Consider the following 17,086-nt stretch of genomic DNA (forward strand, 5'->3'; position numbering starts at 1 on the left):
TAACACACGCATCTCTCAAAAGTTGAATTTTTTGCCATTTTTTATTTCACCAGGTAGGGCCCACTAAGCTATATCACTCTTTTTCAGAAGCGACCTGGCCACAAATGATAGCTCAAATAAGTGGCTTCATCATGTGGAAATGTATAGCAGCCAAATACTTTAAACGCATGTTTCTAAATGTGGAGGAGCCAACTGGAGGACCTGGAGAAAAATCCACGCGACCATGGGGAGAACACACAAACTCCAAATACACAGGCATCAGGGTCGGGATCAAACTCACAACCTCCTGTATACCGGGCGAGGTAGTTAACACCTCTCCACCACGGCACCACCAAAGCTGCGAGCTGTTGCCTTCTGTGAGCCACGGGGACGTGAATTAAAACAAATATCAAAGACAGATTTGCATTGCAAGTCAGCAGCAATAATGCCCATGGAGCGGTGAGGGATGCCATCTCTTGCAGAATGAAAGTTTAAAACAACAAAGTGGCTTTGAGCTTCCTGGGCTTCTGCTTTGCTGTGTCACGACGCTCACGGAAAGCTGTTCCATCGTTGGGCACTGGCCGATTTGCAGCCGTTCTGACTGTTGTCCAAGTGGCAGACTTGTTCTTAAATCTGTATAATGATATCGCCCCCTCCCCCCCGCTTCTTACGATGAGACCCAACCTTTTATTTAGACAGCTAATGTGCTCCAATGGAAAGCAAATGCACCAATTGCATTAACAAGCAGCCCTTCGAAAGTGCTTTTACGAATGGGAAAACAGCCCATTTGATTTACTGCAGTACAACACAAGGAGCCTCTCTGCAAGCGAGACAAATAGAGGACCAGCAAATACTATTTTTCATTACACACAACAGCACATGCGTGGTGATGTAATTTGATTCTCATTGCTGCTGTGTACGGTTAAAATTCGTGAATATTTTTTTCCCAAAAGGCCTGGATGTTGTGTATTAAATATCACACTGCATTATTGGCTGTATCTATACGAAGGCATCAAGAAGGACGGTGAGTATAGGCTAGTAATTACTGGGCTTAAAATATCACAGGTGATTTCAGAAGTTAATGACGTTCAAATTTAGGGTCAAATTCAGCTTCGAATTAAAAACGTGTGAAATTGTTTAAAATATATATAATACCGTGCACCAACACAGACACCTCAGTTGTTTCGAACTGCTAATGCCAGACTTAGGGATTAAAGGACACATGACGCAGTCTGTTCCCGGAGATAGGATGGTCCATGCAACTTATAATCCCATTTAATCTGTTAATCACTCTCATTTACAAGAAAACTCCAAGCCTGTCGCCTTCCATCTGCCAGGGTTAATTCTGGGATTAACGGAATGCTCACTGGCAGACCGATGACAAGCTAATCACGCAATCGAAACACTAATAAAACCAGCAAGAAAAACCATGCGCGTTTCATAAGCACCCATCCCAGGGCCGTGACACCGCACGTCACTTCCAATCGCCGCCACTCCATGCCGCAGTGGCAGGAGAGCAGAGCGCCGTCATGACCCGTGATTGGCGTGCGACAGAGTGCGAAGGTGAGCGGCAGCAACAAGACGCAAGAAAGGAAAAAAAATGAAAGACACGGGGCGAGACAAAACCACACGGACAGGTGCTGCTGCGCTAAAAAGGAGCAAAGAGATTGGATGAGAGAATGTAGACATGGGATGGAGATGAAGAGAGAGAAAATGACAAACACAAATATAGCAAGCTCTATGTTGTTACAGAGAGAATCTGGACACAAACCGAAAGGTTAGAAAAGGAGAGAGACACAAGCAAACACAGCAGCAGCAGCCACCAAGACAGAGTGCAGAGTAGAGAGCGAGTGAGAGCAAGATAGGGAGTAGAAAGGGGCAAAGAAGCGAGCAATTGAGATAGAATGTGAGCGACCACGGCAAAAAAAAGGTAGAGGACATGCCTCTGAATGAAAGGGGCAACGCAATATTATTAAGCTCAATAATCCAAGGCAAATGTGATTATGTTTAATTTAATTAGAAATACACATTTTAAATAGAGGCGGGGGGGGGGGGGAAGGAGGAGGAATGGGGTGGGGGGGGGGTCATTGGGGTGAAGAAGTATGAGAACATCTGCGTCCAAGTGTAATGAATTGAGTGGTGCAGGAGAAGCAAGGGCGGAGTGGCGCAGCATTCCCAGGCGGAGGAGGGAGCAGCCCGAGCGTGTCGCTCTCGATGGCTTCTGCGCCTCGCCCCGACAAAACCACTTCGCCTTATCGGCCATTTTTTTTTTTCCCACCGCAGGGAATTTTTGTGTGTCCGCCGGTTTCGCGTAAACGTGGTGGTGGGGGGGGGGGGCCTTTCGCGAGCCTCATCTCTCACCGCCATCGTCACTTCACGAGATGCCGGTGCCGGGCCCTTTCTGGGGCTGTCGCAACATTTCAGCCTAAATTGCGTTCGGGCGTGGATGGATGCTTAAGTTATTATTGTGTGATATTATTATTTTTCAAGCTAGATTTTGCCCAAGGGCCTGATTTTCTGTGTTCCTACCTTCATCAGATTTTGATTTATAATTCAATCTGTTTGTGACGGGGTCACCAGGGCGCACGGTACTTGTGCTCTCTGCACCCTGTCATCGTATCGCTCCAGGCCAAAATAATGTACGTATGACAGCGAAAAAAGTTCAAGGAAATGGATGCTGCAAGTAGGATGACACACCATTAATACCACGTTTTTCATCTCAGATGTCACCAATAATGTATTGTACACGCTACTGTATACAGCGTTTCACTAAATAAAGATTGAGGCTTAATAATAAGCCGACCACTGCCACCGTGACTGCTTTTCGTATCTAGTTCTCAAAACTTCTTGACTGTGCTTCGTATGCGCCAGTGGGTTCCCTCGGGTCTCACGCTTTATTGTATTCTAGGGAAGAGAGAGAGAGAGAAAAAAAGCTTTCATTTCATCCTGGGGCAATTTAATTTAGCCGAAATGAAAATTATTTATCTTCTTCATATTTGCAGAAATAAACTTTTCTCCGCTGTCGTGGGAGCCAGGAGAAGAATGATTGATTTAATTATTAATGGAAATGCATTAGGCCAATTCAGACGAGTAAGGGAGGGGGGAGAGCGAGGGGGGGGCAGTCAGCCAGGGAGCCTGCCGCAGTCGACTGCCTATGCACAGGGTGGTCGCCACTATCAACAATCAACATTTACGTACACTTGGCAAACATTGGCATGACCTGATGGTTGCAAATTAACAAGATACCGGGCGGCCGACATTTGACACCCATTCGGGTGTGCCAAAATGCAACGGGGTTCCCTTTTTAGCCTTCACTTTCCAATTTCTCAAAGCAGAGCTCATCTTCCCAATCTCTGTGTCATTCAACCCACGCAAAACCCGCCCGGCCATCTCCCCCGAAGGAGCATTGCCACAAACAACTCATGATTGTAATACCTCTAATCAATCTATTGGGCTCCCCTAATAGGTTTTCATGGTAATGCCTCAATATTGCATTGCACCTGTAATTACATCAGATGTGGCCTTGCACAACATTCTTGCTGCTTTCAATTGCGAGGAATGCAGCTGGGGGGTTACACGAGACGCTTCACAGCTATTGGCATTCAGGCTCAGTCCATTAGCAAGAACCGTTTTGCCATGGCTGCATTCACAATGTGAACACAATATTTGCTCCGCTGCTGAAAATATATTTTGACCACATTTGACATGTTTGGGAATACAATGCATACCATTAACCCCCAGGCTGCCTGGCAGATCTGATAGAGTACAGGGCTGTCACTACGCCTTAGGTATGCCAGTATTCATGCTTTGCAATATTCAGCTGTGCTTTTATTGCTTCTATACACATTACAGTTTTATTAGACGTAAAAACACAACTTTAGCAATTTTAGGGATTTATTTTCTTCAAACGGTGGGTGAATTGTGCTGCCAAAAAATGAATGCAAAACTACAATATCTCCGCCACCATCATCACCAGCCCCAAATCGCTCTCACTCCCAAATGAGAATCCTCACTACCCTCCCTCAAATATCCTGCTTCCTCCAGTGCCAATTAGGCAGCAATTGGCTCAGTGAACAGCTGCTTCAGGCCTGTGGGACTCATGCCGCAGGGCAGGCCAGAGAAGAGCCGATATTTGGTTCGTATGAATACAATCAATAACTGTGCCTGACACCTGAAACATAAATCGGCGATCTCGATTGGACATTGTCTGCAAGTGTTATTGCACGATCGCTCCTGTTTTTCATGCGTGAATCTTTATCTTCATTTTTCCGAGGCCTTGTGTGTGCCCCTTGGTCCAAGGCCATCAGCGTTGGCTCCATTTTTGGCCCGTGAATTTTCTTTCATTGAAGGTGGTTTTGAAATCTTCCAGTTTCTCTGGGCTATACTGTATTAGTGTCTTTAGTGGTATTTTGGTCTCACCCCATGGGCTTACAGCCCCAGGGCCAGATCTCAAAAATCATTTGGACAGGCCTCATGGGGTCTGTGTGCCACAGATGGCTAAAGCGGTGTCCCTGAATTGAGAAGACAAGCCGCCTACATTGCAGCAATTATGTCATAATTGCACTCGGAAATATGAGGGATTGTGTGTATCATGCACCATGCACACTGCACAGTACACTGTATATTATTTGCGCATGAGGCCACATATTTGTCAATAGCTGTTATTGATGGAAATGGCCTACTTCCTTTAGAAATAACATGTTGCACACATGGTTAAACCAATTCACATCCCTTCTGAATTTGTATTGATTCATTCATTGACCTTGGTATTGGCATGTCAGGCCCTCTGTATCAATGGGTTATAAATTATTGACGAATGATTACTTAAATATAAATACAAATAGCCAAGGTGCCTAAACTGCAAGTGTTTTAAAGCTGAACATTTGTTTTATTTTTTTGGGTCTGGGAGAAACAGTGCCACAGTGCAGACTCGCCAGATCCCTGATCTTTTAAAGTAGCATCTGTCAGACTTGACTGCACTAGTGTGTGGCTTGACCACAGTTCCAAGCAGGCCATTACAAAACGTGCCTTTCATACGCTTCAGCACCTTCAAAAAAAGTTTTTGTGCTTTCAAAAAAATTCAAACCAGCTGATCTGTTCAAATGTGCCAGCGAGGAATGCATGATTGGGGGGAAAGGCTATGAGGGTTTTAAATCAGATGCCACCTTTTGTTTGTCGCAGTCGCCCTTCCTGACCTCTGGTGCCATCCATCACGTGTCTACTGACCGCTGGCTGCCTCCTTCTTCCCACGGAGGAAGTCTGACCCGTACACAGCAGTTCCGTCCCGTGTTACTGTAAAAAAAAAACTCCCCTACACCACCAACCAAACTCGACCACCCCCTCACCTACCACCTCCCCACGCCTCTTCCAAACTCCTTTTCACATCAGCAAGAAAAAAACCAAAACCAGACAAAACATAACCCGTATCCTCCCCACCTCCCCCAAACCCCTCATAACCATTCACGAACATCAGTGCCCATATATACAAGTGTGTGACTTATCATCAGAAGCTGATAAGAAGGCTCAGTTTTAGTGAGAGAAGGAACGACTTTAAAAAAATGAGAACTGCAATGTTTAGACTTTGTAAACAAACTGCCGGTTCAACAAACTACAAAGGATAGCGTGTTCATTCGTACTCGAGAGTATTTATTCTTAAAAAAAAGAGTTCTCTGCAAGCTGATTTTCTTCAGAGTATGCAAATAATTGATTCATTACCAGAATGACAATATAATTCCCTGTTTATATAAAGCATACAGTGTTGTTTATAATGCTATATATATATTTACACAAACAATGCATACAAATTCAACGTCTGTAAGCAGTTTAGCGGATTGAGTGGAGGGGCAGACATACAATAGCTGTGTTTATTTTTCAAAGGAGACTTGAAATTATACACATACTGCATGCAATGTATGCAAGAGATGTATACATGCGTACACACACGCACACTTGAAATATGTAAACACGATTCTTTTTTACCAAACTACAACAAGAAGCCTAGAAAGATCATAGGGATACATCAGTAAATTTAATTCTAAACGGACAGAAAAATAAACAAACATACGATGACTACAACAAACAGGCAACGTTGATGACCTTATAAGTCGGTTTTGATAAACGTATTGCGTCATAATCTACGTTCAGGATGACACATTTCCATAAGCCCAAACGCATGAGAATTTATTTTGACCCCTTCACCCAATTACCAAGTGGTGTTGGCCCCACTGTGAAAGTGAATACATGGAAATACACCACGACCTCCGTGTTATCTTACCATTAACAATGCCAGCTTCACTTTCCCACCGCCGTGTGTGCACCTTAGTCAGTAGGCTAGACCCCTTCTGGGGGCCTTCCGCCTCCGTGCATGAATTAGAGTTATTAAAACACGAGCCTCCTTACTGCTGCACCTTCAAGCAATCGCCCGATTACTCAACATCCCACAAGGAATGCCCCCCACAACCACACATGCCCCCCCCCTTCCCCAACGACAACCACCACCACCTTAACACTTGCCACCACGCTGGGACCAACACGTGGGAAACCTGTAATTACTGCGCTGTGGGACCTCAGGAACGAGGGCAGCGCGATGATGATGATGATATAAATAAATAAAACATTAACACACTCGGGTTGAAGGGATGATGGGGCTTCCATTTCGGGCCCTAAACACAAACCAACGTGCGCTCACACATTACTCTATCATCCCTCCCTGCGCTCGCATTGTTATTCCGTCTGCGCTTCGGATGGGCACGTGTAAGAAACTCCATCAATTGCTGCTAATCGAGATCTGTTCATGCCTGCGACCAACTCGCTCGGAATGCGGCCCCGATCTCGTCAGATCTCGGCAAAGTTAATCGGCATTTTGATCCCTGGACAGCGCTTAGATGCATGACCCGCAGTGGGTCCTTGTTGTTGCTGCTGCTGCGGGGCTACATTGTGAGCATCAGAGAGCAGTGCAGCTACTTTCAATGTTGTATTGTGCTTCTACGTTGCCCTCGCCGACCCCCCCCCCCAATCCTCCTTCAACAAGTCCTCCACATCTGCCAGCCGTGGTGAAGTATGGTCAAATCAGCCACGCACGACCCGCGCACTGCGTCGGGAGGCCTCTGTGCAGCAGTGGATTGACAACAGTTGAATTGTTTACAATGCTGCACGGTGTTGCTTTATACGTCGAGTGCGGGGGCTACCATATTCTAGAACGAAGCCCTCTTGCTAATAACGTGGGTAAATCTTGCAGCATTTGTTCAACACGCCTAACGGAAAAGGCCCAAGAGTTTGCTTGCTTAGCCAAATGCCGCCACCACCGCCGCATAATATTGGTCTGGAAAGCCGATAGGCCGATGGACTAAGACAATATTTATGTTGTGGGAGACACGGAACGGCGAGGGTAAAAAAAACAAAAAAAGCCGAGTCGCTTCTTCGCACCCAATTCTGATCGTTATCGTCGCGGGAATGGGCTTCCCGCCGGCAGGACGCGTTTATTTACTCACAAAACAAAGCGAGGGGGGAGAAGGGGGGCAGAACAACGAGTCGCAGGGCATCAAAAGGAGGGGAAGTAAGTTAAATAACGATCGGGACGATCGCGCAGGACGCGAGCGAGGGTGCTCTGGTCCGAATTCAAGGAACGCGTGAGCGGTCGGCTGAACATTGCCTTCAAGGCACACACAACGGCAACATAGGAGAGTTGTCTGTCTAATGTAGCCCACTGATGAGTCCTAAGACAGATGAAATCTGTACAGTTGGGACTGCCCTATGTTTTCTTTAAATCCCAAAATCTCGGCTCACAAAACTAGGTGGACTTACTCAAAGACAAGCGGTAAGATTGTGCGCAATAATGCTGATGTCACCTTGCCATGCCAAGCAAGTTGCGATTATTATGTTTTGCCTGTTGAAGACACATTTTTTTCTTTTTAAACGGATCTGTGATAATCTCAAGTTATCAGTTACAGTATAACCAAATCGCCCGGAATGTGCCAGATCTCTCGCCCGATCTCAGAAGCTAAGCACAGCGGTTGAACCTGGGCAGTGCATGGATGGCCAAATAACTGCGACCGTGCACAAAGAGGTTGTCATTGTGCTGCGGATCATGTGGTGGGCATCAGCCATCAATCTTAAACGGAGCCAGCCCCTCGCCGTGAACGCCACCCGAAAATCATGCGCGCCCACGAAATCGAACCGCCTTTGTCTTCCCTGCCTCGTGAGACACCCGCATGATATTCAGACTCGACAGCCCATTACTGTGCCACGGGAGAGTGGGGGGAGGGGCAGTGGAGACACATCTATCATTCTACTGTACTGTACTTCTGTGCTCCCTTTACCACCAATCCGCACTTGACCAGCGTGCTGAAGGATGGTTAAATAACATCCCCGGGCCCCAATACCACAAACCGCACGGCGTGGGGAACGCCCCCACCCCCCCATACAGCAGTTGATTGACAAAAAAAAGTCGTTACCCAAAGGCCCCATGATGTGTGTGCGTGGCGGAAGAGGAGGATGGGGCTGCGGAGATGGGAGTCCGCTTTGATGGAGCCTTAATGAACGCCGCGCTGCGCCACGCGCAATAACCGCATTAGGAGGCACAAGCATCACGGCAAATCGAATAAATAGATCCTTCGTCTCTCCACGCGGAAATAAAATATTTATTTTTGCTGTTCATCAGCCCATGGGCTTCTCCAGACCAATGTCATAAAAGCAGCGGCGTGTATTTGAAATAAGATGAGCCGTAAATATGAAGCCAAGCAAAAGCGTATGGCCCCAATAAAAGACTGAGGCTACGGATTAATAAGGAAAAAATACGGCTGCATCGAATATCAGCTCAAATTAAAATCTTAATAAGCGCAAGATGCTATTTCATGTAAAAGCAAATGACTATCTCGTCCCTACGTTGTCTCTATGTCTCTTCTCACTACATCTGTGCGATTACGGTTTTCTTTTCTCGCTCCCAATGTTGTTTATAAATCTTCTTTCGTTTCACTAAAATTACATGAATTGAAAGAGAAGTCCAAAATCAAATCTGCTTAGCCGCCCGCCCGCCCGCCCACTGCCCCCCTCCCCCCCCCCCCCCAATTGGCAAGCACCACCACTGGAAAGACTGCACCGGTTTTGACCTCATGGGTCTGATCAAAAGAATTAGGCTTGTTAAACTAACGCTGCCGAGCTGCCAGATGTTATTGGCAAGAGCGCTCCGTCTATACGGCGGTACCCCAGGCAATACAGAAGCTGGTAAACTCATGTCTTTGTTTACTGGGGCTCTATCAAAGTACGCTAGGCCACTGTGCGCCACCGCTCCAATCACCCCTTTCCCCCCCCCCCCCCCCCCCCTATAGGGCACCCTAACTCTGACATCTGTACGGTTGGGTAGACGAGAGGCATCGTGTCGAGCAGGCTCCACGTGCGTGCAAGACTCTTGTCTGCTTCCTGCAAGCACCCTCCTCCCCTGCCCCGTGTCGTGTCCAGAGGATCGCGCGGTCGGGACTTTGAGAGGAGGACAAGAAGAAGCCGCTGGAAGGGGGGGGGGGAAGCGGTGGAGGTGTTTGGAGGGTGGAGTGCGTGCCTGCTGTTCTCACGGAGCTCCCATTCGCAACGCTCTGGGGATCTTCCCTTTAACCTGATCAAGGGCACCACACTCGCTTCCGTGTAACGCCGGGGTGACAGTGCCCTGCTAAGTCGCGCGGCGCCTTGCTCGGTTGCGGCCACTGTTCCATTTCAAGGGTTTCGGCAAAAACACAAACGCAGCCCGGTCCGGCCCCTTAGAACTTTAGCCGACTGGCAGGCCAGGGCGCCCCCACCAACCAGCCCACTTCTCTCGCTCTCCAGAACCCGCCACCCCTCGTTGCGAAGGGCCAGGAGAGTGTTCAGTGTTGTGACAACAAACTTCTTGGCTATTACTCGAGGCCAGCCTTCATCCCCCCCCCCCTCCTTGGTCGGCATTGTTAACTCTGGACCCGCTCTCATTTTTAGCCGATGCCAACCGACCTCACCAACCCCACTCCCCACTCCTCCTTCTCCTCCACCACCTCGCTCTCCTTTGTTTAATCTCAAATGGCAACAGGACCAGCGACCCGTGTCACCACGTCCATTGCGTGGGGACCAGCGCCCAGCACAGCACACATTCCGCCTGCCCCCCCCCCTCTGACCCCCCCCCCCCACTTCTCCATCCTACCGACCCACCCCCCCACCTCGAGCCTGCCTGCACTGACCTCTGCGCGCAGTTTGTGCGGTGCCCAATACATCACCGTGTGTGCTCGCGAATAACAAAAAAAAAAACACAAGGGAATGAAGCTATTGTGAGCTCTCCTCGGCTGAAATATTTCAGCAGCAAACACAAAAAACCGAAGCGCTTCTCTTTAAAAAAACCGACGACACGGTGTACTTGACGCAGTACTGCGCTAACGTCACGAGCAATGACCCTTTTCAGAGCCGACCGCATGCCGCTGTATGCCATATAAGGCGACGATGAAGACTTACCACGCATCCTGCCCAATCTCCTTTAACTCATTCATCATCGTCATCGGCAATGATCAATCCACTGTTGGATGAAGGCCCTTCGAAAGGAGTCGCCGTCCCTGGGATGCGATGTGTTTATACTCGTTCTACAGTAACAATTCGGCCGTCGGTGAAACATTGATCCGCTATGACGAATGATTCGGTAACATCAACACTGATGAAGATAAATGGGCAAACGTGATGAAAGTGCGCAGAGGAGCGTGATAAGTCGCATGCTCGGAATTGCATCGAGAAACAGAAAGATGAACATGGGTCAGGTATCGTGCGAAAATTATATCACATTGTGAAGAAAAGTGGAGCCTGGGCGGGCCAGATGCCAGATGGCAGGAATGATAACCCATGGACAAGACTGGCGATGGAATATCACCCAAAGGCGAGGAACGCGCCAGAGAGAGAGACCCGATCACCCAGGAGAGATTTTGCGCAAAGAGAACAGCTCAGTGTGCACGAGTAGGAATTGTGGCCATCGTATGACTGCATGGGGAAGCCTTCATCCAGCAGTTGATTTACCATATCTGCAGCCAATGATGAATTCGGCTGTCAGGTAAGACAAGCTGTCAACGAGTACTTCTAGCTGTCGGGAAATTGCATTCCAACCCGCCTTAGCGCTTGGCAAAAGGTGATGGGAAAAAGAACTCCACTCCTCTGTACCTGTGTCGCCACCTCCGTCGCAATCTTAATTATGCATCTCATCACGAATGCAACCGTTACGTGCGTGGACACTGATTAATACATTCAGAGCATTACCTAATCTAGGTCACCGTGGCGAGGCATTTGTCACCGCGGCGAGATGCATTCTGCTTTTGATTTGTGTTTTCCTCTTTCCCCTCCTGCCTCCTCTCCCCCTTCCTTGTTCAACCTTCAAACGCACCGACGCACACGTGCGTTTGCGCACAGCGTAGCGCACGCGCGTACCACGCTGCGCCTGTCATTCCCCCCACAGCCCCCCCCCCGCTAAAATAAACCTTAAGGGCGCGCGGCGGAGCCACGAAACATACTTTAGCACATGCTGTTAAAATTATACACTGCAACATACAAAGACAAAGACCCCCCCCCCGCGCATAGCCATCCCGTAGACTATTGGGTCAAGGGCTGTTGTTGTTAGCGAGGACCCATGAGAACGGGGCACGAGGGGAGTGATGTGACAAATACCACGCCCGACCGCCTTTGTCTCCCCCCAGTGCCGATGTTTACACACCGCACCATGTGGCTCATTTAAGGCCGAGTCGACCTAGGGGAGGGCCCCAGATACGGTTTCCAGATATTCGTCTCGGATGTTGGCCGTGCGCTACTGGACATCTGTGAAGGAAAGAGCTTCGTAGCTCATCGGATTCCTCCAGTCTAAATAAAGATTCTGACTCAACAAACGTTGCTCAGAATGCATAACAAAAAACATGTGCGCTCACACATATGCATGTCCTTGTATCTATGATACGCCTGGCTGTCTTGTATGCGCTACGCATGCAGTATACAACGTACTGCACGTGTCCTGTAATGCAATTTGCACGCTTTGAAGCAAGCTGCTACAATTTTACGAGGTGTTTATGCACCACATGCACACTCGTACAGCACCAGTTCGCAGTACGTGCAGTACTTAGTAACCGGTCCGCTATACAACGCCATTGAGTCGCTCTCCACTCCACGGTAGGCGAATTACTTGAGCCACTCAGTATGCGTTAGGCACGAGGCTTCAACCATTTCAGAACGAAACCAATCAACCATCGAACCTCCGGGCTATCATTTGTGAGCGGCACAAATTGGATATTTTGAGTGTGCCGGTTGTTCTGATTGTCCTCGTTACGGGCAAAAACTCGACCACATTTGTGTAAAATTTCAGTTTTCTAGCCCTTACAGAACATATTCGACATATACGATACGGACGGCAAAATCAACCTGAATTACTTGCGACCTCCACAGAAATCCAAGCACGACTGAGCCTCGACTCCAGTCCTGGGTTGGAGGATCAGCCACCGGGGCTTGCCAGGTGTTGTAGACGTGGGGGGAGCTACACGTGGTGTGACCAGAAGATGGCAATATTGAGTGTCACCCCCCTCGTACGCCTGAGTAAGGTTTTTTTTGGTCCGGGCTTCTCTGGTTTAACCTCCCCACACGCAAGCCAAACACCCATTGAATAGAACTGGCCAAACATCGCCAAACCGACAATCTCCTCCTGTTAATTGGAGTTGTAAAGAACCTCCGGTAAGGCGTTCTTGTGCTACGCAAATTTACATGAATATGCATGCCGCGATACATTCAAGCCATGGACGCAAATTCATCGCACCGTCCAATTCCTCCTCCACATTCTGCGCTTAGCAGTTATTTTTTTTTAAATCTCAGTCTCTCCGGCTCGCGCGCGCGCGTTACGGTGCCGAGCATCAGCAGCAGCAGTTGGCAAGAGTTAAAGCGGCACACCAAGAGCTGCGTGCCGAAGAGCGTAAGCGGAGAGAGGGGGTAAGCGAGAGAGAGAGTGTGGGAAGAGAGAGAGAGAGAGCGAGAGGAGAGCCACGCGCTCTCCCATCATCTCCGTCTCGGTGCTGGGAAAACTTACCCCGTGCTTGGAACGCAGCTCCGAAGATCACCACCAACAGGGCTATCCTAACGTCCATTTTGGCATTACTTTTTGTTTAATCCCCGGGCTTTGAGCGGCAGGCGCGTGTCGGCGCCGAGCAGATAAGAGACAGATGAGAGAGAGAGAGAGACACACACACACGCAGAGCTGGAAAGAGGAGTGAGTCCAATTTGCAGAACGGCGGAGGGTCGGAGAAGTCTTCAATGCGACCTCACGCTTCCATCCTCAGCAGCTGCACGTATCATCACCGTCGCCACCACCATCAACCATCATCATCATCCAGTTGGATCACGCAGCCGAGATCGAGAGTCGGAATGTTCCACGTCTTCCTACCCCCGCACCACCAGTCACAGCGGCGGCGGCGGCGGCACCACGGCTGCGCGGGCAGAGAGCGCACTCGCCCCCCCCCCCCACCGAGCGACCCTGCCCCCCCGTTCCCCTTGTTTCAACGCTCAGCGTCTTCGCTCCTCGGCTCCCACAGATCAGCGCTGGCCGCGGCGATTCCGTCTCCTTCGCTTGGCCGGAGCGGTCCTGGGAGCCTGGGCGCAGGGCTCTTGTGCTGCGTGCCCGTGTGGCATCAAGTGTCCCTCGAGGTCCCAGGAGATGCTCAATGCTGTTGCTCCTGTTGATGATGATGATGCTGCTGCTTGCTGATGCTGTTGCTCAATACACGCCCACCGAGGTCACAGCTGCAGTCGTCCACAGCTGGAAAGCGTCCACTCGCTCGAAGAAAGGACTAGGATGGGCTACGATGTGTACTGGATATATATATTCCGCTAATTTTGAAAGCGCGACTTTTATTATTTCGCAAGCGCTCGAAATACGTTCTCGAGAGAGAGAGAGACTTCAGCTGGAGTTTGGAGAGCTGTCACTGTTTAAGCGGGATTTTGTTTCCTCCTCCCTTTCACTGGAGTCTTACGTCCTACAAACTTTGATGTGCTCTCTTTTAACATCACAATGGCTCACAGCAAGGTTGTTGCGTTGAGTCCTGAAAAGAGCGGCGATCGGCTCTCAGCCTTCCTCCTCGAACGCCCCCCCCCCCCTGCTCCTCGTCCCCCCACCACCATCATCACACAAACGCAACACCCACCACCACTACCCACCCACCACCACCACCCCCGACGACGCATGGCTCCACCCATTGTTGCGCATCAACCAATCCGCTCGCGGTCCGTCCCGATTGTTCCATTTCAAAATATCAGGGGTGTTCCAACCCTCTCCAACATCAACACCACCACCACAGCGGTCGCTCGTGAACATCGGTGACACAACTCGTGGCGCCGCAGTTGTTCCCATCTATTTATGAGCAGCACGTGGTTGTTGTGTTTTTTTTGTTTGTGACTAAGCCGTATTTTGAAATTCACTTTAAAAAAAATGCGTCGCAGGATCGTGAGAGTTAACGGCGGCGGATTATAGGGAAGCTATCATCCAGCAGTGGATTGACCGCGGCTGATGAAAGACAATAATGTCAAGCGTCTAGCCATCACGATATACACACACACTTAATAATAATAAAAAAACGCAGCATTGGAGAAACTACGCCAACAAAAAAACCCCCGCCACGTTCTCTCTGAATAATGCGATAATAGTGACCACGGACAACCAATCGTTGTTTATCAATCTCAAACATTAATTAAGGAAGCATTTACCCACCCACATCCCCAAAGGAAAAAAAGAGCCGAGCACACCTCATTAATGACGGTCAGACCATCATCGCCTACGTCGGGTGAAAATGTTTCGGGCGTGCACGTTGCGAAACGAGGGTCTCGCCGACCGCTGTTTGAAGTGACTCCCTCGCCCCTCCAACCTCAAACCATCCGCATTAAATTTTGATTTAAAGCTTTTATTGTTTTATATTTGTATTATTTTATTGTTTCCCTTCTACGTGACTTTACCGAAAGAACCAAGAATATGCATCCGCATTAAATTACAGGCCACCAAGCAGATGCATTTTTTTGAAGAGGCGAGTTGAAAAATGAGCGCTATTCATAAGTTCCACCGCACATCCGACCCCCCCCCCCCGCCTCCATCACCTTCCCCGTATATCATTGAGCCTGGGCGATTGCTCCTTAATGGGACAGATATTGTGCTTAATGAATGCGGGATGCTCGACGCGAACGTATCTATCCTTCCTCGACTAGCCAGGCGCGCACGTGGACCGTAATACGCACGCGTGCCATCTACAGTGTTCTGCGCGTTATAAGACATCTACAGTATCCGGTGTGTCAAAGTTACGCGTGAAATATTGGGCTCACGCACAGACACGCGTACCTGATTATAAGACGCACCCCAAACTTTTGCTCGTAAATTCCGGTGGAAAAGGTGCGTCTCACAATTATCAGGAGAATGCCGTAATAGTGTCTGGTGCAGATGTCATAACGTGGACACAAAGAGGAAGATGTTCACATCGATCGGGTATGCTTGTAACTGTAGAGGTATGGAAACCCCCAACAATTTTGGATTTTATCCTCCCAAAGAGTACGGCCCGGAAGGTTAGTTGGTTTCACTCACAGAGGAGGGTGTTGGCTTTGAGTCTCGTGCGAATCACAAGCGAATTTGCCTCCCGTTGAGTGTGACGCTAAGGCCGATAGAAACCGAGAAAAGGCCGCCACTGCTAACCGATTGCTATTGCAGCATCACGGCCTCCGGACGCAGCACACACGCCTTCTAACATACGAGCACATCAACCAGAATAACGCCCGATATCGTCCGCTAAAGCAGGCGTGGGCCTGGAGAAAACGTTCGCCGGCGGAGACAGCCAGGCCAGATGTCAGGCGCTATGTGCGTGGGCTACAATACGGTCAGGGCGTCGGCAAAAGCAGTACGGCAACGGAATTTGTTGAATCTTCCCTTGCGGAGCCATGAGCGCTACCCTTTCGTGTGGTTGGCCGTGGGGTTTCTTCAAGCACAAGCGCTCAAGTTTCCTCGCAAGCGAGGCCAAACCCAACCTCACATTTACGGAATTTCACAAACACCCCCCGATAATGCAGCAGGCGTGACCTTTCCCACGACAACAACAACGAACCAACCTCCCCCCCAAAAATCAGGAGGCTTTCCCCTTCCCGCCCCCCCCCCCTCCTGGAGATATAAAGGGCCAGTCGATATAATTTTGTTCGACCAACACAACAACACACCATCTTCTCGTCTGATCGCGGGGCGAAGCAGCTGGCGCTGGAATGCGACTCGCGTTTGTGCGGAGCGTCGTGGTGCCGCGGCGTTCGCCGTAGCTCGCGTCGGAATTTATTCGTCCGCGACGATTTATGACTCGCGGAGAGAAAGCGCAGGACCGAGGGCAAAAGCGTCGCGGTGTTTTTTTTTTTGGGGGGGGGGGGGGTGTTTGTTAATTCGCGGTGGTGGGAGCCTCGAGAGCGGCGTCCCCCCCCCACCACCACCACCAACCCCTCCTCACAGTCGCGCTCTTCCGAGTCTGCAAAGATGAGCGGCAAAGAGCGTAACGAGCGTGGGGGCAGGTAGAGGGTGCCTATAGCCGCTCTCACCCCCGGTGGCCAAAGCCGCGAGTTGGGGCCTCCTTGACAACCACCATGAGATATGTGTTCAATAACAACGTTATAGAACAACAACACTTACGCGATGATGTGATTAGGCAAGAGGAGCCGCGATATATAAACAAAACAAACATTAAATTTTTATTTTTATTTTACCAGGTACGGCCCACTGAGCTATGTGGCTCTTTGTCAGAAGCGATCTGGCCACAGATGTTAATAGGCGCCAAATACTCTAAACGCATCATTCTTAATATGGTGGGGAAAACAGAAGGACACGGATAAAAATCCACGCGACCACGGGGAGAGAGACACGCAAACTCCAAATTTACAGGTGTCAGGGTCGGGATCGAACCCACGATCCTCCTGCGTACCAGGTGAGGGTGTTAACATCTATAGGCGAGGTGCGATCGTGCGAGACGAACCAAATATGGGGGCCCTCACCTGACGGATTTCCGTACCCCCTGAGCTGATAATGTAGTTACGCCACTGATTCTCTCACTACACATTCACTTATTAACAACAACAA

At 49.4% G+C, this 17,086-nt stretch overlaps 1 protein-coding gene across 8 annotated transcripts in view; it reads right to left on the reverse strand.

The window, feature by feature from the left end:
- LOC116957170 (roundabout homolog 2-like) overlaps positions 1 to 17,086 on the reverse strand; it is a 280,412-nt gene that overhangs the window by 141,714 nt on the left and 121,612 nt on the right. Inside the window, exon 1 of one of the 8 annotated variants that reach the window (XM_076052831.1) lies at positions 13,034 to 14,118. The exons of the other annotated variants lie outside the window; for them this stretch is intronic. Within the exon in view, the coding sequence (XP_075908946.1) occupies positions 13,034 to 13,091 (58 nt within the window). The 5' untranslated portion in view covers positions 13,092 to 14,118. Of the gene's footprint in view, positions 1 to 13,033; positions 14,119 to 17,086 lie in introns of those variants that run through there. 8 annotated transcript variants of the gene reach the window in all.

This window comes from Petromyzon marinus, chromosome 3 (assembly GCF_048934315.1).
Source record: "Petromyzon marinus isolate PM22_M1 ecotype Great Lakes invasive population chromosome 3, UKy_Petmar_22M1.pri1.0, whole genome shotgun sequence".
Taxonomy (NCBI): Eukaryota; Metazoa; Chordata; class Hyperoartia; order Petromyzontiformes; family Petromyzontidae; genus Petromyzon; species Petromyzon marinus.